The sequence below is a fragment of the Sciurus vulgaris genome (genome assembly GCF_902686455.1).
Source record: "Sciurus vulgaris genome assembly, chromosome: 4".
Lineage (NCBI taxonomy): Eukaryota > Metazoa > Chordata > Mammalia > Rodentia > Sciuridae > Sciurus > Sciurus vulgaris.
Genome location: NC_136464.1, coordinates 26,669,950 through 26,697,176, shown reverse-complemented (window position 1 = coordinate 26,697,176; position 27,227 = coordinate 26,669,950). Strand labels below are relative to the sequence as shown.

The 27,227-nt window shown below is 46.7% G+C and overlaps 2 protein-coding genes across 5 annotated transcripts in view; one reads left to right on the top strand and one right to left on the bottom strand.

Moving 5' to 3' along the window:
• The window catches only part of MFSD13A (major facilitator superfamily domain containing 13A), a 17,762-nt gene extending 7,263 nt beyond the window's left edge, over positions 1-10,499 (top strand). Inside the window, exons 2-9 of one of the 4 annotated variants that reach the window (XM_079137201.1) lie at positions 2,001-2,242; positions 2,669-2,751; positions 3,574-3,768; positions 3,925-4,048; positions 4,636-4,732; positions 6,219-6,390; positions 6,470-6,663; positions 7,941-10,499. In XM_079137201.1, coding sequence (XP_078993327.1) covers positions 2,075-2,242; positions 2,669-2,751; positions 3,574-3,768; positions 3,925-4,048; positions 4,636-4,732; positions 6,219-6,390; positions 6,470-6,663; positions 7,941-8,203 — 1,296 coding nt within the window. In that variant the 5' untranslated portion in view covers positions 2,001-2,074 and the 3' untranslated portion in view covers positions 8,204-10,499. Of the gene's footprint in view, positions 1-2,000; positions 2,243-2,668; positions 2,752-3,312; positions 3,769-3,924; positions 4,049-4,635; positions 4,733-6,218; positions 6,391-6,469; positions 6,664-7,940 lie in introns of all 4 variants that reach the window. The other 3 variants (XM_079137200.1, XM_079137199.1, XM_079137202.1) reach the window with 3 other exon arrangements.
• ACTR1A (actin related protein 1A) lies at positions 10,134-27,227 on the bottom strand. Its single transcript, XM_079137203.1, has 11 exons — positions 27,084-27,227; positions 19,689-19,753; positions 18,079-18,154; positions 17,203-17,328; positions 16,137-16,261; positions 14,244-14,460; positions 13,513-13,605; positions 12,831-13,005; positions 12,672-12,733; positions 12,035-12,075; positions 10,134-11,869 (listed from the first exon to the last, which is right to left on the bottom strand). Exons 1-11 carry the CDS (start codon positions 27,129-27,131, stop codon positions 11,767-11,769), a joined length of 1,131 nt encoding a protein of 376 aa, XP_078993329.1. The 5' UTR covers positions 27,132-27,227; the 3' UTR covers positions 10,134-11,766.

Here is a 27,227-nt window from a genome sequence, read left to right as displayed (position 1 = left end):
TCTCTCCCTCTCCCTCTCCCTCTCCCTCTCCCTCTCCCTCTCCCTTCCCCATCCCTCCCTCTCCAGTGCTGGAGATTGAACACTAGGACCTTGTGCAGGTTAGGCAAGTGATCTACCACTGAGCTACATCCCCAGCCCATGATCCTCTTTGCATGCAGTGCGCTCTTGTGTTTCTGTCCCCATGTGCTGATGCTGCCCATTTGTGCATCCTTTCTACACAGCTTTGAGTTTGCTAAGTCAGTCCCTTTGTTCATTCTTGGGCTGAATCCAGCTTTTTGCTGTTTATAAATGTTGCTGCCATGAACATCTCTGTACAATCCTTTGGGGTTAGTTCCTTGGGATGGAATTTCTGGAATCAAGAGGCATGAGCATTGTGGCCTCATAATAATATTGTTGCTGCTGTTGTTATGTTATTATTATTATTTTATTTTTTGCAGTACTGGCAGCTGAACCCAGGGCCTTGTGCGTGTTAGGGAAGCACTCTACCACGGAGCTATATCCCTGGCCCACATGTTATCTTTTTTTTGCCTGGGGATGGAACTCAGGGGTGTTTAGCCACTGAACCACATTCGAAGCCCTTTTTATTCTTTTATTTTGAGACAGGGTTCTCAAAATAAGTTGCTTAGGGCCTTGCTGATTTGCTGGGGTTGGCTTTGAACTCTCCTGCCTTAGCCTCCAGAGTTGCTAGGATTACCTCTTACCATTCTTATCACAGTGCAGACAGGACACTGGGTTTCTTCCCTTCTCTCCAACAATGCATGGGAACCTGATTTGGGAAGACAAGTGGCAGAAAAGGTTTTGGTGTCAAGACAGGTTTGAGTGCAAATATGTTTACTTTTTTGCTGTGTGACATTGGTCAAGCTACTCACTGTCTCTGAACTTGTGGTTGCTCTCCTATAAAATCATAATAGTGCTGTAAACTTTGTAGGGATTTTGTAAAGATAATGACACCATCAACATTCATTTATTGAGCACTCTCTGTGAACCCTTACATTCTTTTGCAAACTAAGTATAATCATTCTCTTTCTCATTTTATAGAAAAAGAAACTAAAACTTGGGTTAAGTTACCTGAGGATACACACTGTAAGTACATCATGTGCCCAAGTCCAGGGTTGTCACGTGCAGATCATTAAAGTTGCACCCTGTGGATGTAAGCAGATACTGAGCACCCAGCCTGAGCACGCATGCGCAACCTGGCCCAACACTTGTAGGGTGCCAGCCTCCTCTTCCTGGGGCTTATCAGTTTTGTTGTTATTCCAAGAGTAGTGGTATCTAACTTGGCACTGCTGTACTTGATTGGTGATTCTCCAGATTTGTTTTATGTCTAAAGTCTCCAGCTGGAAATGAGTGTGCGTGTGTGTTTGGTACTAGGGATTGGAACCCCAGGGCCTTGCATATGCTAGGCAAATTCTCCACCACTATGCACCCCCAACCCTCTTTTTTCTTTTTTCTTTTTCTTTTCTTTTAGACAGTGTCTCACTCCGTTGCCCAAGCCGACCTCGAACTTGCTATTTATTTGTTTGTTTATTTATTTATGGTATTGGGGATTGAACCCAGGGGTGTTCAACTACTGAGCCACATCCCCAGCCCTTTTTGGTCTTTTATTTAGAAACAGGGTCTCACTGAAGTTGCTTAGGGCCTTGCTAAATTGCTGAGACTGGCTTTGAACTCACAATCCTCCTGCCTCAGCCTCCCAAACCACTGGGATTACAGGCATGTGCCACTGTGCCAGACTACAATATATTTTAAGGGGGGGGGCGGCTAGTACTGGAAATTGAGCCCAGGTCCTTGTACATGCTACACAGTGCTCTACCACAGAGTTACACTTCCAGCCCTGGCCTTGAACATGTAATTCTCCTGCCTTAGCCTTTTGAGTAACTGGGATTATAGGTATGTGCTACCACACCTGGCTGGAAATGAGTTTTTAAAGGACACAGAGGACAAGGTTAGGAGCAGAGTAGTCTCTGATCCTTGCTGCTAACTGGCTCTTTCTTTTCCAGGGACAAGAATGGGGAGACTGCTAGTGGCCATGAACTCTCCTCAGTGCTCCTGGGGTTAAATCGGGCTGGCAGCCATGGGGCTGGAATGGCCCCAGGCCTGGTTACTGGGCCTGCCCACAGCTGTGGTCTATGGCTCCCTGGCCTTCTTCACCTCCATCCTGCACAATGTGTTCCTGCTCTACTACGTGGACACCTTTGTCTCAGTGTACAAGATCAACAAAGTGGCCTTCTGGGTCGGAGAGGTAGGGTTAACACTGGGCACAGCCTGGTGGATGAGTGGGCTGCCAGGTAGATGGTAGGTGCTGGGTCCCACCTATTCAGGGACATGAGGCAGGCGAGGTTGTCCACTAAGACTCAGCCAGAAAAGCTGGTAGAGACCTTGATGACTTCTCAGGGGGATTAGATCATTTTTCTTTTCTGCTGTCTTATGTTCTGTATGTTCTGTATGTTCATGTGCAATACAGTCACACATGCTAATTTTTCTTCTGGTTCTACTTACCAGCTGGGCCCTGGTTGGGGCACTGATAGGTGAGTGGCTGGGAGTGGGGGTCTGAACAGAGGAACTGACAGCAAAGGTCTGCAGGCAGCACAGCTGGGCCATCTTGGAGAGGTGGGGAGTTCTGATGGAAGTTGCCTGGACCCACCTTCCCCATCTCCTTTGCCTGCAGACGGTGTTTCTCCTCTGGAACAGCCTCAATGACCCCCTCTTTGGCTGGCTCAGTGACCGCCAGTTCCTCAGCTCTCAGCCTTGGTTTGTATCTGGGGATGGTACAAAACTGCTTCAGTCTCCACCTTTCCCTAGGACTGGAGGACCCCTGCCTGAATTTGGGGTGGGGAAAGAAAGGCTAGTTCAGGTGTTGGAGGTGGATCCACTCCCTTCCCAGGGACCAGGGCTGGCTCTGTCCAGGTTAGAAAACTGGCCTTGCCTAACCCCTATGTTGCTCACCAGGAAAGAGACTGACCCCAGCTTGGCTTATATGGCTTCTCAAAACTCTGCACAGCAAACACCCTATGCCGTATCTGTCAGATTTCCTTTCCTTCATGTTGGAGCTCATCACTGCCCACAAGCCTGAGAAGTGGGTATCCCACTGCCCTTGGCCATCAGCTGACAGACTAGTGGGGGGGGGGTAGGACAGAGGAAAGAGTGCACCCACTGGTAAGCTGTGCTTCCAAAGTTGGAGACTGGAGACTTGGGGTGCACCCTGATGTGAATCCTACATTCTGGGCCTCTGTCCCTCCTCTGAGATCTGGACAGGGGAGCTGGGACCTGCCAAGGCCCAAAGGGCATCTCCCAAAACCCTCCTCTCCCTAGCAGGTCAAGTGCCAGGCTGTCCTCAAGGGCTGTGGTACTGGCACGGGTGCGAGTGCTGGGCAGGCACGGGCCGCTGCTGGCACTGTCATTCCTGTCATTCTGGGTGCCCTGGGCCCCAGCTGGACTACAGTTCTTGCTGTGCCTGTGCCTCTATGATGGCTTCCTGACACTGGTGGACCTTCACCATCACGCCTTGTTGGCCGACCTGGCCCTCACGGCCCACGACCGTACCCATCTCAACTTCTACTGCTCCCTCTTCAGTGCAGCTGGCTCCCTCTCTGTCTTTGCTTCCTACGCCTTTTGGAACAAGGAGGACTTCTCCTCCTTCCGTGCCTTCTGTGTGGCACTGGCTGCTGGTTCTGGGCTGGGCTTTCTGGGGGCCACACAGCTGCTGAGGTGGCGGGTTGAGGTGGCTGGAAAGGACCTGGGGTGCTCAACCCTGACCATGGATGGCAGGTGAGTGGCCATCCCTGCCTCCTCAGTTTCCAAATCTGATTTTAATGCTGGATCCCTGGGCTGATGCTGGGTCTTCTGGCTGATGGGTGGCTGCCCTGGGGTGGGAGCTGACTCAGGCCCGGCCCCAGAAGTTCTCAATTCCCCTCTGCCTTATAGCCTATATGGAGAGGAGCTGCCAGTGGGCAGTGAGGAAGCAGACAGCATCACCTTGGGCCAGTACCTCCGGCAGCTGGCACACCATCAAAACTTCCTGTGGTTCGTAGGCATGGACCTGGTGCAGGTATTGGAAATGGTACCTTTCCCCCAGTGATTGGGCTGTGTCACACTCTAGTGGTCAGGTACCTTAGGAACTGGGCATTTAGGTGGCCTTGCTGGGCAATTTGGTGGCAAGGACCAAGGTTGGGACTAAGGTTGGGGTTGTAGTATTTTCTGACTGCCTCATTCCCTTAATGATCTCAGGTAGGTCTCAGCCACTCTGGGCAGGCTAGCCTTGTCCTTACCTGTAAAGTGAGACCTAAAAGATTGTCTCCTATTGGGAGTCTGACAATCTTTTTAAAACACCAAGTGCCACCCCACAACCCATGTAGTGTACAAGCTGGCTACATTTAGAAATCAATTGTTTTTATGTCTTGAAACTTGTTTTACTAATGTGTTTTCAATTAAAAGAAAGACTTATTCTAGTTACTGTTTTACTGTGCCTCTAACTTTTCAATAACCAACAGGAATGTGGCTTTAGATCTTTTTCTGGCATGTTCCATGTTTAGGGACTTGGGGACAGAGGCCAGTTTTCTATTGCTCTGAGTACCAGGGGATGCGTTGGCTTGTGGCCCTGCTGTGGTCACCCCTTACTGCCCTGTTGGCTTGTAGGTGTTTCACTGCCACTTCAACAGCAACTTCTTCCCCCTCTTCTTGGAGCATCTGTTGGCGGACCATATCTCCCTCTCCACTGGCTCCTTCCTGTTGGGTGAGTGGGTGCTTCAGGCAGGCTCTAGGACAGAGGCTGCATTCCAGACCCCCTAGCCCAGCTGCAGGCATGGTCACCTCACTAGCTGAGGGCCAGGTGGCAGAGGGTGGGGATGAATCTGCCAGGGGATTGCACCTTGAGGCCAGCTCTGATTTCCTGAGGCGGTGGGTGTGGGGCGGGACTGATGCACAGGATCCTCTTGGTGATGGTGCCACCCAGAGGCGGTGTGGTGTGGTGCAATGGCTGCTCAGCAGTGAGGACTACCATCCTAGCCTGGATGTGTCTTGACCTTGCTCTCTCCCTGGGTGGTTTTCGGTGTGTTGTTTAATTTTTTGGGGTCTCCCTTTCTCACTTGTAAAGTAAGAAGAAAGCCTGGATCTGTGGCTCCATATCTGTGGATTCATCCAACCACAGATTGAAAATATTCAGGAAAAAAAAAATTGCATCTGCATTAAACATATTGTCTTCTTTCTTGTGATTTACCCCTAAACAATATAGTTTATATTGTAAATATATAGCAGATAGTATGACAATTTATATAGTAAATAGTACGACAATTATTAATACGACATTTACATAGTTCTAGGTATTGTAAGTAAGAGGAGATGATTTAAAGTGTGTGTGGGGGCTACAGTTGTGGCTCGGTGGTAGAGCGCTTGCCTAGCACATGTGAGGTACTGGGTTCAATTCTCAGCACCACATATAAATGAATAAATAAGTAAACCCATTGATAGCTAAAAATATTTAGCTATCCCCAACTGTGTTGGGGAGATGCGAGTAGGTTAGATGCAAATACTATGCCATTTTATATAAAGGACTTAAGCATCTGTGGATTTAGTTTTCCCTGGGTGATCTTGGAATCAATCTCCTGAGGATACTAAGGGACAACTCTATTTACTTTCAAGGCTTATGAAGATTAAATATAAGCATGTGGAGTGGTAGTACACACCTATAATCCCAGCTACTCCAGAGACTGAGGCAGCAGGATCACAAGTTCAAAGCCAGCCTGGTCAATTTAGCTAAACCTGTCTCAATATAAAATTTCAAAGGGCTGGGAAAGCTGGGCATGTTTGCATGCCTGTAATCCCAGCAACTCTGGAGGCTGAGGCAGGAGGATTGCAAGTTCAAAGTGAGGCTCAGCAATTTAGTGAGCCATTTTAAAGGACTGTAAATATAGCTCAGCAGCCCTGGGTTCAACCCCCAGTACCAAAAAAAAAAAAAAAAAAAAAAAAAAAAAAGGCTGGGGAAGTAGTTCAGTGGTGTTAGGGAAAGTAGTTCAGTGGTGTTAAATTTGCCTTGTATGTGCAAGGCACTGCGTTTAATCCTCTGTACTGAAAAGAAAAAAACGTGTGTGACACTCAGCACAGAGCCCAGCATGCTGTTAGTGTGCAATTGATGCAAACTCTGATTCTGAGGGTTACGATGTCAATCACTACTGAGGCTGTGGCAGTGCCCCTGACAAAGCGAGGCCCTCTTCGTTCCCCAGGCATCTCCTATGTCGCTCCCCATCTCAACAACCTCTACTTCCTGTCCCTGTGTCGGCGCTGGGGCGTCTACGTGGTAGTGCGGGGTCTCTTTCTGCTCAAGCTGGGCCTTAGCCTGCTCATGCTGGTGGCTGGCCCAGACCATCCTGGGCTGCTCTGCTTCTTCATTGCCAGGTATGCTTCTGCTCACCCTCACTCCCCACCCCACTCCTCTCTCCCACCCTTCACCCTTGCCCACTCCCTTTGCTGGCAGCAATCGTGTTTTCACTGAGGGCACCTGCAAGCTATTGACCCTGGTGGTCACTGACCTGGTGGATGAGGACCTGGTGCTGAACCATCGCAAACAGGCGACCTCGGCGCTTCTCTTTGGCATGGTTGCCCTGGTGACCAAACCAGGCCAGACCTTTGCCCCACTGCTGGGCACCTGGCTACTCTGCTTCTATACAGGTGAGGCTCCAGAGGCACAGCTTACCTGGCACACAGCTGGCAAGCTCGGCTCTGGGTCCAGTGAGGGAGAGAAAATGGCCACTGGGTAGGCCTGGACTATCCTGGGCTGCCACCCCTCTTCAGCCTTCCCCACACAGGTAGAGGAACTTGGTCTCCAGATTCCTTCATTCTTTCATTAGTTTGTTCATCCACTCAAGTGGGTATGGAACACCTACTCTCTGTGCTGGGGAGGTCACAATGAGGGACACACATGGTCTTTGCTATCACAGAGCTTATGCTTTAGTTGGGAGCAGGGGGTTGGCAATAAACAGCAAGAATATATCAAGTAGTGGTGAGTGTAGTGGTAAAATAGATGGGGAAAGGTGAGATCCTGTGGCTGAGAAGATACTAAAAGTGGCCACGCAAGTCCTGTCCTTGAAGGTGTTCCTCGGGATGTGAACTGAATGGCAAGGGTTTGATCAAGAAAAGATCTCAGTGAATCCTAGGCAGAGGGGATGGCAAGTGTCAGGCCCTGTGTATCAGGAGATTTGGAGATGAGACTGGGAGTGAAGAGGGCTTTGTAGGTATGGCAGGGTTTGGAATTATTTGTGTTGCACAGGGAAGATATTGTGAGAGTTACAAGCAGGACAGTGATGTGGTCTGATTTTATTTATTTACTTAATTTATTTACTTACTTGTTTTGCGGTACTGTGGGTTGAACCCAGAACCTCTCATATGCCAGGAAAGTATTCTACCACTGAGCTACACCTCTTAACTCTTCTTAAAAATTCTTGAGACAGGGTCACTAAGTTGCATAGGCTGGCCTTGAACTTGTGATCCTCCTGCCCCCAAGTAGCTGGGATTACAGATAAGGACCACCATGCCTGATCTGACTGATGTTTTGGAAAATTCACTGTGGCTGTGTTTTGGGAGGGAGGACAGATTGGATCATAGGGAAGACAGGTGGGAATAGCAGGGAGATAACTGGAAGACTGTGACAGAGGCAATGGAGGTTTGGGCCAGTGTGGTGGCAGTAGGATGCATTTTGGAGTTGCGGGGAGACAAAGATTGGGTGTTGGAGCGTGAATAAGTTAACTGAAAAATTGAGGCAGGCTTGCAGGATTTGGCCTGAATTATTGGGTAGATGATGGTGCCATTCACAGAGGGAAGACTGGGAGGAGCAGGTTTGGGGGAGGCATCAAGAGCTGTGGTTTGGGACACATGACATTTGAAATGTCATTCCATGGACTTTGGGGGGAATTGGCTAACCATGTACTTTCTGTGCTCTCTTGTCCTAGGTCATGACCTCTTCCAACAGCCTCCAATGACCCCTGTGGGGAGTGCCCAGCCCTGGCCAGAGCCACCGGCCCCAGCCCCAGCACAGGCTCCCACACTCCGCCAGGGCTGCTTCTACCTGCTGGTGCTCATACCTATCACATGTGCTCTGCTGCAGCTCTTCACCTGGTCTCAGTTCACGCTGCATGGGAGGCGCCTGCACATGGTCAAGGCCCAGCGCCAGAGCCTGGCACAGGTCCAAACCCTGGACATTAAGACAGTATGAGATGCACTAAGGCCATCCTGTTGAAGACACTGCTGCCCAGTAGGGAGCAGGAGCCACTTTTGCCAGTGTCCTGCTAGTCCACCTTCCTTGGGTGTAGCCTGGAGGAGATGGCACTTGGGAGCTCCTGGGAATGTCACTGAAGTCTCTTCCTCCTAGCCGTCTGGCTCAGTTTGAGCAAGGGCTGGGCTGTATGCTCAGGGACATGCTTCCTCTGTGGGGCAGAGAGAAAGACCAGAAGGGACGGGGCTACATGTGGAGCACATAGGACTGCCATGGGGCATGGAGGGACAGCCTGCTGTCAGCAGCTAGGGCTGGCCACTCTGGCAACTCAAGAACCACTTTTATAAAAAAAAATTTCTCATTCTGTATCTTTTCACTTTCTGTTTTTCATATATATATATGCCACAATCCCAGCCCCTCAAGAACCACTTTTGATCCATAAGTGCTTCCTTTTGCTCAGTCAAGGGAAGCCCACTGTAAATGCCACTTGCCTCCTTCTTCTAGTAGTTTCTCTCAGAGGGTTTTTTTGCTTCAGTTATGGTTTGAAGTAGCATGCTCCCTCTGCTGGAGGGAGAGGCTTATTTTGTTAGATTACTTAAAGCCAGTCATTCCTATTCCCTAGGTCCATGTGAGAGGGAGGGAGGAGGGAGGGAAAGAGATGGGTTGGTGGGATTGGGGAACAGGATTCCTCACTGAATAGGAAAAACACCCTAAGAGGATTTTCCTAAATAGAGGGTGGCTACCTGCATCAGACTCGCTGAGGTGCCGAGTATAAAAATGTAGATTGATGGTACTAGAGGCCAAAGTGACTTTCAGGCCTAGATTCAGTGGCCCCCTTTCCCATGCACTGCTGCTAGATGGTCATTAGACAGGAGTCTCTGCTAGGCCAGAGGTTCTCAGCTTGGGAACCACCTGAGCTTCAAAATGTACCAAATTCTGACTTAATGGGTCTTGAGTATGACCTGAGCATTAAGGTGTCAAAAACCTCTGTAGACTTTTTCTTGTGGCTGGGACTAAAACCACTGTTCCAGGTGAGCATGTTTCAGTCTTGGCACTAGACTGTGGGGGCTGGGCAATCTGCATTGCATGTTTAGCATCCTTGGCTTCTACCTATCGGATGCCAGTAGCAACCTCCCGAGTTGTGACAACAAAACTTATCTCCAGACTAGCAGGGGCAAAACTGACTCCAATTGGGACTCATTACTTAAGGCCAGAGGTTTTGAGGGTCTGCAAAGGGTATTGAAATGTAGGTTCTAGGTGTTGCTTGGGCGTACATCACAGCTAGTAAATGAGAGAATCTTTGGAAATTGCTTCATGGATCATAAAAACATGTATGCTTTGTAGGGTTATTGGGAAGATTAAATGGCTAGGTGCCGGGGAATTTTTCTGCCAGGTTTGGGTTCAGAATGGGAAAAAATGATTAATTATAATATCTGAATGTGGACCCTGAATTTTAATAAGCTCCCAGACTTTAAATGAAAGTTTGGCGAACCTCTGACTTCAGGGGTGTCAAGAGCTGCTCCATCATTTGGAGTAGAGCATCACCCATGGGCTTGAATGTGCACACAGGTGTTACACCTTTGGTTCTTAAACTAAGGCTTTGGTGTCAACACCATTTCTTTTTGGTAGTGGGGACTGAACTCAGGGGTACTTTACCATTGAGCTACAACCCCTTTTTAGTCCTTTTTATTTTTTGAGGGTCTGACTAAGTTGCTAAGCCTGGGTTGGTGAGATCACAGGCATTAGCTACAATACACAACTGAATACCATTTTCTCTTCATCCACCTGACAGGCTGGGGCTTGGGCTACAGTCCAGCCATATCTGGCTGATGCAGCAATGCCTACTAGAGGACAGACTAGGCCTGCTCACTGCCTCTGACTGCAGTTTCTCCCTCTTGCCCCCCAATACTGGCCACAGACAGAGGCCCAGTTGATGTGTGTATTGGAACGACTTTATTTAAGTACACTGGGCCCCACCAGGCAATGTGGTTTGTGCGAGGCTGTGCAAGGGACAGGCTTAGGCTAAGAGAAGGGGGGTGAGCTGGTTAAGCACACTGCAGTCCGCGGGTCGCCACATCGCTTTCACACACCTGCTTCGGCCCACATCTGGCAGGGGCTTTTGGTCATAGGACGGCGTAAGGGAAGAATACTGCCTGGAATCTAGGACTAGGTTAGGACTTGGTGTCACAGGTGAGGGTGCCAGTGAAGACAGCCTCCCTGCAGCTTTGTACTATCTGGGTTGAAGGCCCTTGACTGCTAGGGGCCAGGCCTGAACCCATGAGCCGCTGGCACTCTGGTCTGGCCCCTTCCTTCACTCCCTTCCCAAATAGGTCCAAAGTTAAGAATAGCACATGATCAACCCACAGGGGGTATTCCTGTCCTTCAACCTAGTCCCCCTGATCAGCTAGAGTGGCAAAAGGCAACTTGGTTAACTGCAGCTTTCTCCAGTCTCATGGGGACTGTCTCTCCAACCCCCCTCCCTTGCAAGGGCCTCTGCTGAAGAGTGATTCTATCTCTTATTTCAGAAAATCCAACCAGCAACCAGACCATTGGTTTCAGGGTGGTGAGCAAGTGGAGGAGGGTGAAAGAAAGGGGCTGGTGGGGTGACTTTGAGTGCAGCCTTTGATCCCAAAGGGTCCTGAGGCCTATGGATACCATCAGTTTGCCATTAGGGAGTGGTGAGGCCCTGGATGCTACGCTAAACCTAGGCGCTGTAAACATTAGTCTAAGCAGGGTGACTGGTGGGCAGGAAACAGTGAATCCCCTCTCCCTCGTCCCCTTACTGAACAAACACTTCAATAAATAAAATTGTTCAGATGGCATTGAAACAAGGATGGATGAGAAGCGAGTAACAGGACCAAAGCCTACAGGCTCCTTAAACTCTCTCAAGATCCTGTGGATGGAACTGGGGCTAGAAACATTAACTCTGCAGCCAATCAGAGGTGGCACTAGTACTCTCTTCAAATGTCCAGTGTGGTCCTGGTCTCCAGGTGGACGTGAGGGTTCCCTGCTTTCTCCTTGCCCCAGAGTCTCAAACTTTGGGAGCAATTCCCAGCCTCCCAAACCAAAACTGCAACAAAATGAGACAGACCTAACCCCAGCCCCAGTCCTCAGTCCATGATCAAGAGGCACCAATAACAGAATGAGGAGCTAGGGAAGGCAGCAGCTGCTTTGGGCCTCAGGGCACCCTGGGGGTCCGGGGCAGGGAGGGGCTAGCCCAGCCTAGGGTGGGCAGCAGCAAGATCTCTCTCTGGTGGCAACCAGAGTCCCACACAGACAAGCAGAGGCCCTGCTATGGAAGGAGTGGGGCCTCTATCAGCGCTCTTCCCAGTCAGGGGCCAGTTAGTGGTCAACCCCAGGCCTCAGGCCATCGCCATTGTGGGTAGTTCATCGTCCTTTCTGGGCCCAGCGATCCCTGGGCCACACGGCACTGGCATATGCGCACACATTCATACCCACACACACTCACACACACAGGCAGTTCCTCGCAAACACTCCGACTCAAGAAAGCGAGTTTTAAAGTGGAGTTAACTTCAGAGAGAGGTGAAGATGATGTCTCAACATTAGAAGGTTTTCCTGTGGATGGATCGGGCACCATCTTCCTCATATTCCTTCTTAGAGACCCACATCTTCTTAAAGGTGTCCAGGGAGGCAAGGATAGAGCCCCTGAGGTGGAAGGAATTTAGAGGAACAATGTGAGCGAGTGAATTCATGGAGCCAGCCAGTCTCCCTGGGGCCAAACCAGATGAGGCTTTTCTTTCAAGGGACAAAGGTGAGGGTTAATCAATGCTTTTGCTTCCTGTTTCACTCATTCCCAGAAAAGGTACTCACCCAATCCATGTAGAATACAGTCTCTCCTGAGGGGCAGATATCTGCAAGTTGGGTGGAAAGAGAAATCTGAGACTTCATCCTTGCACCTCCTACCACTTGTCTCCCCATGTAGGGCAGCGGATGCCGTCCACATAAGAGGCTTTAAAATTGGCTCCTACTGGACCCCTGGCCTCTCTAGAGGGTACTATGGCTAGCCTGATTCTCAGTGAGGAAGCAGGGACCACACTCCTTCATTTAGGACCTCTTCTCTCAGCAGGCAGTCAAGTCCCCTCAGCAGTCACTTAAGATGTTGGACTGTGTTATAGGGGAGCCACCTGGGCAGGGGACACAGTAGCAGTAAGTCAATCTCCTATCAATTGCACTTTCTCTGAAAGACCATTTGTGGAGTCTTCAGCCCAACGGTACCCTATCACATCTGGGTATTGAACTTTTGAGTGACGTTTGAGAATGAGAATGGGTCCTTCCCTCTAGCAGACCTAGACCTCAGGGTCACTGTGTAAGCTGGGAGCCACCTGGCACTGCTTGTGGGGCCCTGGCAGATTGAAGAACCTGAGCAGGGCCCAAGGGAGGTCACGCCATGTGGCACTCCAAGTCTTTGGAGGCCCAATTCTATCCAGCCCAGCCCCCACATTCCTACCCTGATCTTCACGTCTTTTGGAGCCAGTTTCTTTACTTCACTCAGTAGCCTGTCACCAAAACCTGAATGGGCAGAAAAAAGAGACTCAAGTAAATTCTCAGGCTATGTGGGCCCAACAGGATCAGGATGCTTCTTGGGGACTCAAGAGCAAAGACCAACCTTTGAACAGCGTGGAGCCTCCCGAGAGGACAATGTTGGAGAAAAGTGTGCGCCGCAGGTCCATGTCAGATTTCTGGATGGCAAATACCAGGACCTCATGGATGCCCTCACTCTCCTCCCCAATCAAGTCTGGTCTGAACAGCAGTTCAGGAGCCCGGAATCGGGAAGGACCGATCTACAGAATGAAGGGCCAACTTAAAAGGTTGGGGCTAGGACCCAAGTACCTTGAGAGTGTGGATGGAAGATTCCTCTGCCCATCTCTTAGTAAAGCTAAGAAGCCCAGGCTTAGGACAGACCCTATATGTACAGGACCTCAAGGAGCAAAGATAGAGCTTCTGGGAACAAAATAGGGAACAAAAAGGAATAAACAGGGCTCTTGGGAAAACAGAGAAGTTCCTACATTTACTTAATCTCTGGCATTTTTTAACTCAGAGATTTCATTCACTCATAGAAATTTCTTCCTATCAATGGGAATTCCAGGGAGTAGCCAGTCATCTTATACTGTGCCCAGGACACAGACATAACCATACCATTCCCTAATTCATCCCCACAGAGGGACAAAGTCCCTACTTCTACTCTGTAGGACACAGAGCTGCTCATGCCGCTTATGAGCACCACTGTTTGTTTGGGCCCAGAGCTTTTGTGGATCTTAGAAGAAAGAGGAGAGAGATCTGGTCACTACCTCAATGGTGCTGCCATCTGGCAGGTAGTACTGAGCCTTCTCCGTCTCTAGCGTCTCATCCTTCTGGGGGTTTATGGACAGGTAGCAGGCTCTCTGCAGAACAAAGCACAATGGTCAGGGTTGACAGGGAACCTGGAACACACATACAGTCCAAGTCCCAGTCCCCAGGGTAGTGATGTGCTACTGCAGAATCTGCCCATCCACAGACTGCCCTAAGAGTCCTAAGAGCTGCCACCTAGAAGCAGGAGCAGGGAGGTCTCTATCAGCCTGTGCTGCTAGCACCTAGGACATAAGCTCTTACCTTCCCCCATCTTCCTGGAAGGCAAGGTTGGAACCTTGGTTCTCTGGCTCCTGGGTCTGAGATGACAATCTAAAATTAGCCCAGGCTCAGACATCTTTCTCCTACTACTTCTGGGTCCCTATGACCCAGCTCAGAGGCTCCCTTTGGGCCAGAAGTGCAGGAGGGTTCTGTTTACTTTAAAAGAAAAGTGCATTCTGGCTTCTCCAAAAAGGACCTATGAAGTAGGCAGGGAAGGGGCACCTGTGTACCCATCACCTGACTTAGGAGAGGGCTCACTTTCCCCAAGATGGTAGTATACAGGAAGGTCAATCTATCAGTGAGAGGGGCCCAAGTGATCACACAACTGCCAGGAGGCCTGGTGGGGAACAGAGCCTAACCCAGGACCCCCAGGTAGGAGCTTCACCCCTCTTCACTCACGGGTAGCACTCACTTCTTTTATGGCTTTGACAATCTCAAACTCAGAGGATGAGTGGAAATCATAGCCCTCCTTACGCAGGTAGAGACGAAGGAAGCGAGAGACATCTCGTCCAGCAATGTCGATTCGCATGATAGAGTGAGGCATGGCGAAGCCCTCATAAATGGGCACAGCATGGGTGACACCATCCCCAGAATCCAGCACGACCCCCGTGGTCCTGCCTGTGGCATAACTGAAGCGAAGGTGGCAAACCATCATTAATCCCTGCTTCCTCATGCTGGGAAGAAACCCACTTCCTTTCAGAGATCAGTGTCAGCTAAACTAAAGTTTGGGCCTGTCTTTCTGCTGGGCCTTTAGAAAGGGTGGAGTACTAGGGAAGCCTTGACATACCTGAATGAAGGAAGGAGCTGAGCTTCTCCAAGCTCCCTCCCCAACTCTCCGAAGAGCAGTGGGAGGAGATAGCCTGGTCTTCAACTGCTCCAGAGCCCCAGACTAAGGGGTGGTTTTAATTTACTAGATAAGAGGAAAAGTCTTAAATGCCTATAGGGGCCAGGAGGAAAAGTATGTGAGTAAAGGAAAATAAGTCTGTTTTCTCATTTCTTCTTTTCCTTTTCTTTGTACCAGGGATTGAACCCAGGAGCAGTTTACCACTGAGCCACATCCACAGCCCTTTTTATTTTTTACTTTGAGGCAGGATCTTTTTTTTTTTTTTTATAATTTTTTTTTTTTGTTGTATTGAGAATCGAACCCAGTGTCTCACACATACAAGCCAAGTGCTCTACCACTGAGCCACAACCCCAGCCCATGAGACAGGATCTTACTAAGTTGTTTAGGGCCTCACTAAGTTGTTGAGGTGGTTCTTCAACTTGAGATCCTCTTGCCTCAGACTCCTGAGACACTGGGAATATAGGCATGCATCATTGTGCCTGACTCTGTTTTGTATTAGAACTAGTTTTTTCTTCACATGGTCTTCCCTTTAGGTAGAGATAAGGGTTTCAATACATAGCAACACTGCTTCAGTATTGGGAGGACAACAGGGAATGGAGTGGGCTGTGGTTAAGTCAGTTTGTAACCCTATCTGCTATGGTAGCTGCTACGAGCTCCAGCTGATTTTTGCCCTATGGGAGTGCAGGCCAGCATCACCAGATCTTCCAATTTCTTCAGAGAAGTAAAAAATCTGGACTTTAATTTTGATATGAAATCTCCCAGTTCTTTTGTTTGTTTTTGTACTATAGATTAAACCCAAGGTGCTTTACCACTGAGCTACATTCCAGCCCTTTTTATTTTTTATTTGAGATAGGGTCTCACTAAGTTGCTTAGGGCCTCACTAGGTTGCTGAGGCTGGCCTTGAACTTGTGATCCTCCTAACCCAGCCTCCTGAGTCACTGGGATTACAGGTGTGCACCACCTTGCCTAGTAGAAATCTGTTTTTAAATGGTGGCTGACAATCTTCAAAATTCTCTGTGCAGGTTGCTAGCCTATCATCTCTCTGGTGGACAGAAGCAGGTGTGAGGCAGGATGAGATGTGACAGGAATGATGGAGTGCAGAACAGAGACCGAGGTGGTGTTTCAATCAAAACTGTCTCAGCAGCCTAGCAGAACACCCAGCACACAGCATTGAATAAATACTTGAACACTTAAGGGGCTTTCAGGAAGGGCTGTAGCAGTGTGTCCTCAGAAGGCAGAGGAGAGCCTTGGGTGGCAAGAGAGTTCTAGGACTGGGATACAGTCTCTTTTTTTCTTTTGATTTCAACCAAGGTGGCTCAGTGCCCAATTTCATCAAGTCTCTCCCTTTCCCACCATCTTCAGCCCTCCCCAGGGGCAAGTGGGGCTCAAGTTACTCTGAACCGAGCCGAAGGACTGCTTTCTCCGCTAGAGGCCGGGCTAGCCAGTCAGACTGCTACTCACAGGCTAAGCACAGCTTGCATGGAGATGAAGAGAGCGGGCACATTGAAGGTTTCGAAGAAAACTTCAGCAGCTCTTTCCCGGTTTTTCCGTGGGTTTAAAGGTGCCTCAGTCAGGAGCACAGGATGCTGGTGAAGAGGAACCCAGGAGGCAGTCAGGAGGAGGTCAAGCTTCCACTCTCATGAGTACTATGGGAGAAGCCCTGTCTTGATGGTTTGAGAGCCCAGGGGACCTCTGTCACCCTCCCTTAACAAAAGGCAAACTGAGCCTGTCAGCAAGTCCTGCCTAAGTTGGTCTCTCACCTTTCCCAATTCGTGACCCGCTCTAAAGTCTCATTCTGTCCTCACCCTCCAAGAATCTTCTACAGGTCCTTGTGTCTACAGTTTATCTTACACTGTCAAGAAGATTTAGTTAAACTCTAAATTCTGAATTGTTAGGATAAAAACAATAGTTTAAAAACATTCTTCCCCTAGAAACTAAATACATCCTCCTTTGCGTCTTTGAATTGAGTTACTTCTCTGGAAGTGAATGATCACAGGACAGACTCTGGATTCTGAAAAATGTGGGCTTGAAATTCAGTTCTACCACTTCATTCACTGGGTGATCTTTCTTTTTTGGGGAACAGGGATTAAACCCAGGGGTGCTTAACCACATCCCCAGCACTTTTTGTATTTTATTTAGAGACAGGGTCTCACTGAGTTGCTTAGGGCCTTGCTAAGTTGCTGAGGTTGGCTTTGAACTTGTGATCCTCCTACCTCAGTCTCCCGAGCTGCTGAGATTACAAGTATATGCTACTGTGCCCAGCTTCACTGGGTGATCTTGAAAATACTAGTTGGTTTTTCTGAACTTCTGTTCTCTTGTTTGTAAAACAAATATGATACTACCTATAACTTGTAGGAATGGTATGAAGAGTAAATTTGAATATGTCTGAAAAGCATGTGGCCTGGTGCCTGGCACACAGTAAGACTCCAAAGCTCTTGGCAGTGATCATCATCCTCATCATCTCTGGGTTAGGGGTCTGTCCAGCTTTGCATAGCATGTGGGGGTGCCCTTTACACAGGACCCTCACCTCCTCTGAGAAAGTCTGCAGCTGGTCCTTAGAATAAACATATTGCCAGATGCGCTCCATATCGTTCCAATCCTTGACAATGCCATGTTCCATGGGGTAGCGAATTGACAGCAGCCCTCGGTGCTCCTGTGGGCAGAGGGCAGAACTTAGAGCAGCAGTCAGGCTCTGCCCAGGACCCTGCTCTCCCAGGCCGTAGCTGTGCCAGCTCTATCACTTCCAAAGGAGCCTCAGCTTCCTGAGTTCCCACTCTGGAGAACTCATCTAGGCTAAGAGCAGGCACCTAATCTCCAAGACTGCATGCTGCTCAGGCAGATGTAAAAAAGAGGGCTTCTGCATTTCCATGGGCCCTCAGGTACTCTAGGGCAAGGGACAGGAGATACCCTCCTCACTGTCTGGTTCTAGGACATGATCTTCCTGCTCCCACCCATTGCCTCAGCACTTGAAGCCAAAGTTGGCAACAATGATTTCATTGTTCTGCTTATGAGATGCTGCCTAAGGGGCTCCCCACAAACTGTGCTAATTAACTTGTCCCTTGGGTATACCACACATGATTTCCCCACTGAATTCCCTTTGCCAAAAAAATAACCAAGCTAGTCAATTTCACTGGCAAAGCAGTAAAGAAAAGCAAAACTCCTGTTTTCTAGATCATCTACATATTTCTCCAAAGTGGGGTTCCAGATATTATTCTTTAAGACCAGAGATTACTCCTAGGACAAGAAACTATATAGGCCTGGGATGAAAGGACCAAAAAGGAAATTCCAAGAGAAAATTACTCCTTTACTTATGGCTGTGTCTAACAATTGGGACACTACCCATGTGGTAAATAATGAAAGTCTTTTGCTGGCTTGGGGCTTCTTTTGTGGGGCTGGGAATTACCTCAGCTTTGGGGCCAATGAAGATATCACCTTCTAGGGCTCCTGCCATGACACGAACATGCTTGGGTCTTCCCACACTAGAACAGACAGCAGGGAGGAACATCACTTTTCATTTCAGACAGAACACAGGAAAGACATACATAGAGATGAATATAGATACCCAAATTCTACTGTGCTCATCTTCAAGGCATGATAGTACAGTTGGTTTTGATTTCCTTCTTTTTATTTTTCTGTATTTCTATAGTTTCTACAAATAACATGTATTATTTTAAGTTATTTGTATGTTGTTTTATAAATGATTAAAACAAATTTTAGAGGATGCAATACCTTTAGTTCTTCTCTTTCCCCAATGTGTGTGCAGACCAAGAGAGATAAGGAAGCAATAATTTATAAATTAACAGTTGACTCAGAAAACTCAGGGGCTGGTCAGGCACAGTGGTGTACACCTGTAACCCCAGCTACTTGGCAGGCTGAGGCAGGAGATCACAAGTTTGAGGTCAGCCTGGGCAACTCAGTGAGACCCTGCCTCAAAATGAAATATAAAGGGCCAGGAGTATAAATATAGTTCAGTGCCCTTGGGTTCAATCCCTAGTACCATAAAAAGAAAAAAAAGATTTAGGAACTGGGGCATAGCTCAGTGGTAGAGTATTTGTCTAGTGTGGGTGAGGCCCTGGGTTTGATCCCCGGCACCATACACACAAAGTTTTGATTCCTTAGCTCCCTTCCCAGGACCTCTACTAAGTGAGACTGTGATATGTGATGATGGCACTTAGAGAGACAGCCTTCTTCCTTTTCTTTCTACTTAAGCTCCTTCCCTAGGCCTCCATGCCATCTCCTGCCTGTAGTCTTAATCTCAGGAGTGAACCGCCAAGAAACTTATTCTCATTAAGATGGCAGGTATAAATCCCCAGTACCACAAAAAAAAAAAAAAAAAAAAAAAAATAGAGGGTTCTGGCTTGGTGTGATGGCATGCACCTTAGTACTAGCAACTCAGGTGGCTGAGGCAGGAGGATCTCTTGAACCCAGGAATTCAAACTGAGCAACACAGCAAAAACTCCATCAAAAAATAACAAATAGGGCTGGGGAGATAGCTCAGTCGGTAGAGTGCTTGCCTTGCAAGCACAAGGCCCTAGGTTCGATCCCCAGCACCACAAAAAAAAAAAAAAAAAGAGTGCTCCATAAAGATACAATCATCAAGCAATGAGTCACCAATGATAGAATTTGTAGCAACAGATAAAATCAGATTTAAAAAAAGAGGCCTCGGGGCTGGGGTTGTAGCTCAGTGGTAGGGCGCCCACCTAGCAGCCTAGCAGTGTGAGGCACTGGGTTTGATCCTTAGCACCACATAAAAAATAAAATAAATACAGGTATTGTGTCCACCCACAACTTAAAAAAAAAAAAAAAAAAAAAAAAAGGCCTCTTCCCTGTGCCTCTCAAATTTGTACCAGGAAGCATCTGTTTGCTTAATTCCAAATTCAGCTCCTTGCTTGCTATTGTTTTGAGTACCAAGGCTGACCTGAGAGTGTTCCTCTTCCTAAAAGATGGAGAGCTGACCCCATGACAAAGTTGATGAGACTATCAAAGTCCTGACATAGGAATGGAATGACTTACTAGTTTGGAAAGCAGTATTTGGGGATTTGATCACCAGCAAAACCAGCTTTAATCACACCGGATCCCTGAGGAGAGAGAAGAAAGAGAAGTCAGAACTATCATTAAACCAAGAGGAGACATGCATTATATAGCTCCATTTTCATTAAAAAAAAAAAAAAAAAAAGAAAGGAAGAGAGAGAGACAGAGAGACCTTATATTTGAATTTAATATATACATCTGCAAAAGCCTAGAAAACGTGAATCCACACCCAGTGAGGAACATGAGACCGGGAGGAATAATGTGGAAGACTTCCACTGCACACCCATACTGATTTTTCTGTAGTGTAAGGCTTTTCTACATTGAACGCACTTTACTTTGGGAACTGAAAAGCATATTAATAAATGAAAGAAAAAGACAGAAAACCCAAGAAGAGGCAAGTGCCTAGAAGCATCAAAGCAGCTGAGTTCAGGAACATAACTGAGGTGGGAAAAGCATCTGATTCTTTCCAGCACAGGATGCTTAAAATCCACATTTCAGTTCAGGCCCAAACTCTCCCTGCCTCCCTGGCCTCCAAAACCTATCCCACCATGAGCACCGCCATGCTTGTGGCTGACTCCACTGAAACACATGTTGTCTGAACACTGTGCTTGTGGGTATTTTGTTATTATTTTATTACTTAGGGAAGCCTTAATGCCTTATCTGAGAATAGAAGAGGCCCACAATCCTGCTGCTCCAATTTGTTGTACTGTTGGGTGTTGTGTTAATTTTTATCATATTATATATGTTGTAGTATATTGTTGCATATGTTTGGTGGGGTGTCCTGAAAAAAAAAATCCAAATTTTCCAACCCAGCATCTCTGTACCTTCCAGGGCTCAACCACTGTAAACATTGACTCTAGACACAGACACCAACCCCTGCACAAGACAGATGTCAAGGCCTGATATTGCTTGCAGATACATCCTGTTCTCTTCTTTCTTAACTCTTCTACTGCCATACCTGACACCCTTACCCTTTATGGTTTGCAGTTGCCTGTGTAACAGGGGTAAGGCCTTATAGCTTAGGCATGCTTTATATTAAACACTTTTGACTATTCTTGACATGCTGGCTTGGAATGCCATTTTTCCAAAACCCAAACAGCAAGCAGTAAACACATCAAGAGATGTTAAGTAGCCAATATTATCTCTGCACAAAGGCTTCCCAGCAACACACCTGTATCCCTCCCTGTCTCTGATTCTTGCTCTTCTATAGGGGAAGGGTAATGCCATTGGCCATCCAGGTGTCTGCTTCTGGCAAAAAAATAGGGGTGAGTACAGTGAGAGGTGGTGGAAGGACAGGGAAAGTGGTATGGGGGGAGAATGGGACCAACCAGTTTTCTTTAAGGGAACAGGAACCTCTGCTGGCATTAGAGAAAACAGGAGACAATGTGCAAACTCACTGGCCTGGGCAGTACAGCAAGGAGCCTGGAAAAAGTGCAGTTGTAAACTGAGCTGAAAGATTGAGAAGGAGGGGGAACTTTCCTATTGCAAACTCCAGGACTGTGAGACTGCAGTATGGATAGGCAGGAATAGTGCTGTGCAAGAGGGCTCTGGGAACTTAAGCTTCCAATGATTGCTTACTGCCTTCGCCTGGGTGTGGTGATGTCAAACAGGATCTCCAGGCAGGGGTTGAAAAAATAAGAAAAATAAAAATAAGACCTATATTTCAGGACTGAATTGTGTGTGGGGGTGTACTAGGGATTCAACCCAGGACCTAGGGGCACTCTACTACTGACCTACATCCTCAGCTCTTTTAATTTGTTGCCCAGGCTGGCCTCAAACTTGCAATTCTCCTACCTTGGCCTCCTGAGTCTCTGGGATTACAGATATGTGCCAACCTGTCCAGCCAGAACTTGGACATTTTTAAGAGATGAATGTCCTGAATGTTTGATTTTTAGTTTACTATCAAAAGTACTAGAGCCTAGGTAACGAGGTGGATTAAGATGTCAGATTCATTTATTCCTTTATGTTCTTTCCAGCAAGAGAGTAACAGGCCTAGTACAAATATCATTGCCTTTCTCCTGAAGAATTATTTTCTTCCCACGATCTTGCAGCAAATCACTATTACCTGTACCATGAGGTAGCAAGTGTCTCTTTCTGCTCTCTATTAAGGGTTTAAAGTTTCCATTTTTGTCTCTTCCCAGTCTAAGTTCTTTGAAGTCAGAGATTCATACATAGGCAGTATCAGTCATTTGGTGGGTACTCAACAGATGCTGGCTGACTAAAGTTAAAATTAAGTGCAAATGACTGACAGATGAAATCTATCATAGGGAACCTGAATGGCAGTTGGATGCCAGCAGCAGCCCCAGGCGGAGGTGGTACAGAGAAGGCAAAAGCTGTGCTGGGAATGATGCACAAGGAAGAACCAGATTCAACTTGTCCTTGTGGCCTCAAGTGGGCATGCCAGGCCATAGTTGGATGAAGAATCAGTGCGGAAGGGAGGTGGCCCAGCTGCTTGGTTCTGTTTAAGTCACACAGCAAAGGCATGAAAAAGGTCACATCCATTTCTTTAACAGAATTTACAACTGGGAACTATGCATCTGGCAAATGAGCTGCCACTCTCTTTGTTATTCACTTTGGCAAAGCCAAGTGAACAATGCCCTGTAGAGGCGTCTTAAAAAGTAGTCTCATTAAATATTTGACCTATAAGGACTCAAGTCTGCTGCCAGCCATAACTGACTATTCTCCTTAGGGTGCAGGCAAAGAACAACTCCCTGGGTTTGGCTCTTAAGAGTACCTGCTGGCCGTAGACCTTGTGACTTGGGCTGACTTTATACTAAGCACTTCTGATTACAATTGACGCTCTGGGAAAGAGACACTCAATACCTTTCATTTTATGAGTGAGAAAAGGATGCTGAAAGAGGTGGGGCCACAGATTCTAGGACACAAATTGTTAACTAGTGGTTCATTTTGGAGCAAGACATATTTTGTTGATCCAGAAAATATATACATATTTTTAAACAAATTTACTGCCAGGTGCCATGGTATGTGCCTGTAATTCTACAGACTGAGATAGCTGAGGCAGGAAGACTACAAGTTCAAGACCAGCCTGGGCAACTTAGTGAGTCCCTATATAAAAAAAAAAAAAAAAAAGCATTGAAGAGGAAGGAGATGAGTGGAAATGCAGTTGAAAAGACTGGCCAAGAGTAGATAACTAGATAACCTTTTTTTGCGGGGAGGTACCAGGGATTGAACCCAGGGACATTTAACCACTGAGCTATATCCCCAGCCCTTTTTTTATATTTTATTTAGAGATACGGTCTCACTAAATTGCTTAGGGCTTTGCTATATTGCTGAGGCTGGCCTTGAACTCATCATCTTCCTGCCTTGGCCTCCTGAGCTGCTGGGATTACAGGCCTGTGCCACTGCCCAGCAAGAGTAGATAGGTAACCTTCAGCTGTATGACAGATCTGTGGATGTTCATTCTACTATTCCATCTCCTTTTGTATGTTTGAATTTTGCTGTAATAAAAAGAACTGGGGCTGGGATTGTAACTCAGTGGTAGAGCACTTGCCTAGCATGTGTGAGGCACTGGGTTCAATCCTTAGCACTATGCACATATAAGTAAATAAAATAAAGGTGTTGTGTCTACAACTAAAAATATTTTTTTTAAAAAAGAACTAACAGGTCTGGGGAGATAGCTCAGTCGGTAGAGTGCTTGCCTTGCAAGCACAAGGCCCTGAGTTCAATCCCCAGCACCACAAAAAAAAAAAAAATAAATAAATAAATAAGTAAAAATAAAAAAAGAACTAATAAAATGGTAGTACTTAAAATTTCAAAACACAAATACTAAACACACATGCATCTATGCACAAAATATAAAATGTATGTCTATAAAATCATAGAAAGGAACAAAGTGATTTTATAGCGATGGTTGCTTCTGGAACAGAAAGGCTGGGACTGTGGAAAGGTGAAATGAGGCTTTAATTTTACCTGTAATGTTTTATTTCCTTTAAAAAATTCTGAAGCAAATATGGCAAATGTTAACAATTATTAAAATGGTGGTAGATACTTGCTACATGGGTGCAGGCTACACATATCTTTGAGCTTTTATGCATGTATGAAGTATTTAATTTTTTAAAAAAGGGAAGTGAAGCAGCACAATATCCAAAAAAGCAAAACAAAATAGTGGATACTGGGCCTGCATTTAGGACCACACAGTTACAGAGTTTTAAGATTGACAAGAATGTTGATCCATTTCAGGACAGAACTATAACCTCTGAGATCTTAGCAAATTTTTGAGTTTCAAAATAAACATAGTAGCTGACCACTGTTGTTCTTAAAAATGTGGCATGGCAGCTGTTCCTCTCCTGTATTACTGTCTGACATTTTTTAGGAATTTTTTATATTTAGTTTTTACACACCGCTTTATCACTGTCATTAAAACTTAAGTGTGTGTCATTAAAGCACACACTCCTCTAGCCTGCCATTTTCCTTATTAAATTCTGATGAAATGGTCTGGCGTCAGAGTAGAATGAGAGGAGTAGTCCTAACTGTCCTAATGCTGGAAAAGGTTGTAAACCAATAATGGGGCTCTTCTCTCTTTTCCCTGCTTTCTTTGTCTCCCTCCCCTTTAATTACTCTCCTTAGTCCAGAAATAAAACTGTGGTAACATGTTAAGCTAGGGAGTTGTTAAATCCACTAATGACACATTATTCTCATTCTATAAAGTTAGCTCAAATGTTTCAAAAGATTTTTTCCTATCTTTCATTTTAAAAATAAAAATAAAATCCTCTAAATGTCAAACAGCAAGAACTACCTGAAGTTCCCAATCTAAAAATGTCACAAATAGTCAGCAATTCCTAATGGGAAAATGACTTAAGTTTTTCCTACTTCATTTTTGGGCAGAATTATGAACATAATAAAGAAAATGTTTTCCCAAAGGAAAGACAAGTCAATTCTTTAAATCTTAAAACTGAAGACGCACCACTGCTTTGATGGATTTCAAATATAAGTCATCCCTCAGAATCTATGGGGGATTGGTTTCAGGACTCCTTCCCCCAGATATCTAAACCCTGAAATAGATGCTCAAGTCCCTTACATAAAATGGCACAAGGGGCTGACATGGTGGTATACACCTGTGATTCCACAAATTTGGGAGGCGGAGGAAGTAGGATTCCAAGTTCAAGGTCAGCTTGGCATTTTAGCCTATTTATATTTTTAGACCCTATCTCAAAATATAAATAATAAATAAATAAATACTTTAAATCATTTCTAGATTATTTACCATGTGTGAATAGCTGTTGTACTGTATTTGGGGGATAATGAGAAGACTTAGAAAGTGTATAGGTGTTTGGCCCAGGTGCAATGAATCCAAGGATGTGGAACCTGTAGATCTGGAGGGTCAACTGCACTATCAAGAAAGAGAAAGATGAAACCAAGAAGCATTAGCTTAAGTAACATTAAGGAAAATGGCTGGAGATGGAACTTCTGCCCAACAATTCAAGAAGCAAAGGAACTAGTGGAATGGGCAGACTGCTCCTTTCATATTACTAACAACAATGGGAAGTTGATACTTTCTATATATTTTTCTTTCTACAACTAAGAAAAAGATAAAGAACACAGAGACTAGCTAAAGGCAGAAATAGTAGTTTTCTCTGAAAATTAACACCAAGAACAGGAGTCCTATTCAACCCTGCGCAGCTGAATAACTAGGGGAAACCCCTCATCCTTTCTTTACTTAGGGACATCTTTGTTACTATGACAGAGACATTCAGTCATTCATCTACTCCCCCACCCAACCAATGAAAAGACTTTATTGAGCATGTAGTGGTGCCAGGATCTACGTACTGTGTGTATGGAATGGGGAGGTAAAGGGAGACTAATAAAAAATAAAGCAATATCATCTCTTCCCATGAAGGCTTAACAGTCTTGTGAGGAGACAACAACAACAAAACCCTATAAAAAATGAGATATTTCATGGAGTTCAACCTTGCCTTTTTAAAGGCAGAAGCCATACCCTTGAAGGAAAGCTAACAACAAATAAAGCATCTGCTCTTGGAAAAAGTGAGGAACTTGGAACCAGATCTCAGTCTGAGTCTTGGCTCCTCAACTTCTAAACTGGGTGGTTTGGATAATCTCTCCAAGCTTTACTTCCCTGTGCAGATTGAAACTGGAAAAAATAATTGCCATCTACCTACCAGAGCTGAGCTTAAACAATATCATGCAAAAAGAATCACCTTGCTATATGTCCAAGGACCCAAGGGCTGTATCAACAGAGTAAATCTGTTTAAGAGTCAACCTAGGATGCAAGGGAACTGGTAGTTTGCCTCAATGGAGGGATCTAGAAGAGGGGTGGATAGGTGTCAACTACTCTGGGTGGTAGCAAACCTTTGTCCCTTTACCCCTTAAATAAAACCGGTATTTGGGGTCCTTCCATTTAGCATTATTGATGCACTGCATGGGTGATGCAAGCAAAAGGAATGAAGATTAAAGCATTGGATTCAAGGCATCTCTACTGTGTGACCTTGGGCTCACTTCTCGCTTCAGTTTTCTCATCTGTGAAACAAGAATCAAACTTCCTTCTTAACTATCTAACCAGTTTTTGTGAGGATACAACTCGAATGCAGGTGAGAAGTCCCCTGAAAGCGGTAGAGTGCCTGGCAAATAATGAGTATTATGTTTGATAATTTCTCCATCCTAGTAACTAAACATTCTGAAGAGGAAGGCATCTCCCCGCTTGCTTTGTCATTCTCCTTTCTTCTCGACTTTTATTAACTACCATTTATAATTACAGAAATAATTGAAATCCTGCGGCCGTTTCTGGCACCAGATTCTAGAGCCCCACCCAGATACAACCCACCACGCCAACCCACCCGCCTGCACCCAAAGAAACTTAGCCCTTGTACACCCGCAGGCGGGCCCTCGCCTGCCGGCCCCACCACCGGAATCCCCGAAGCCAATCCCCACAGCCCTAACCAACCGCTCCGCCCCTTAGAGAGGGAGGGAACACTATGGCGGCCGCCAGAAGGACAAGCGCGAGAGCCAATAACTACAGCGCGCTGCCCTCATCCGGCAAGGCCCAGCGACGGGAATCATCAGTCAAGATCGACAACCAGAGCAGCCAATAGAGTGATCGAAATCTGTGACTGGGCGGGCTCCAGGCGCTTGCAGAGCTGTTAAGGCCCCTCGAGTCAAGGGCCCAAGGACCCCGCTCGGACTATAGCTCTTCCCATTATTCACTCCAAAGCTCTCCATCCCACGGTTTCCGGCCGGCCGCTCAGTCTGCAGGGTCGGGGAGGACGCAGGCGGCAGCAGATGAACCCGCCTGACAGGCCGGGCCAGTGACAAAGAGCCGGCGGCTCAGACTGAAACCCGGGAAGCGATTTTTTCGGGAAGCAGACCACGAGTGCTTTTAGAAATAGGAAAGACGCAACTCACATTGTCGATCACAACAGGCTGGTTGGCGATCACATCGTAGGACTCCATGGCAGAGGAATCTCTCCTCCCGAGGAAGGAACTGCCAGCCGGGTCCGCCGCTAACGCCACAGACACGCATGCGCAGTCTAGCCGCCGGTACAAGGC

Coding starts and splice junctions, on each gene's coding strand:
- ACTR1A (XM_079137203.1), bottom strand. CDS start 27,131: ATGGAGTCCTACGATGTGATCGCCAACCAGCCTGTTGTGATCGACAAT. Junction 17,329..18,078: donor TCATTGGCCCCAAAGCTGAG/GTAATTCCCAGC, acceptor CTCTGCCCACAG/GAGCACCGAGGGCTGCTGTC. Junction 12,734..12,830: donor AGGCTCCACGCTGTTCAAAG/GTTGGTCTTTGC, acceptor CTGCCCATTCAG/GTTTTGGTGACAGGCTACTG.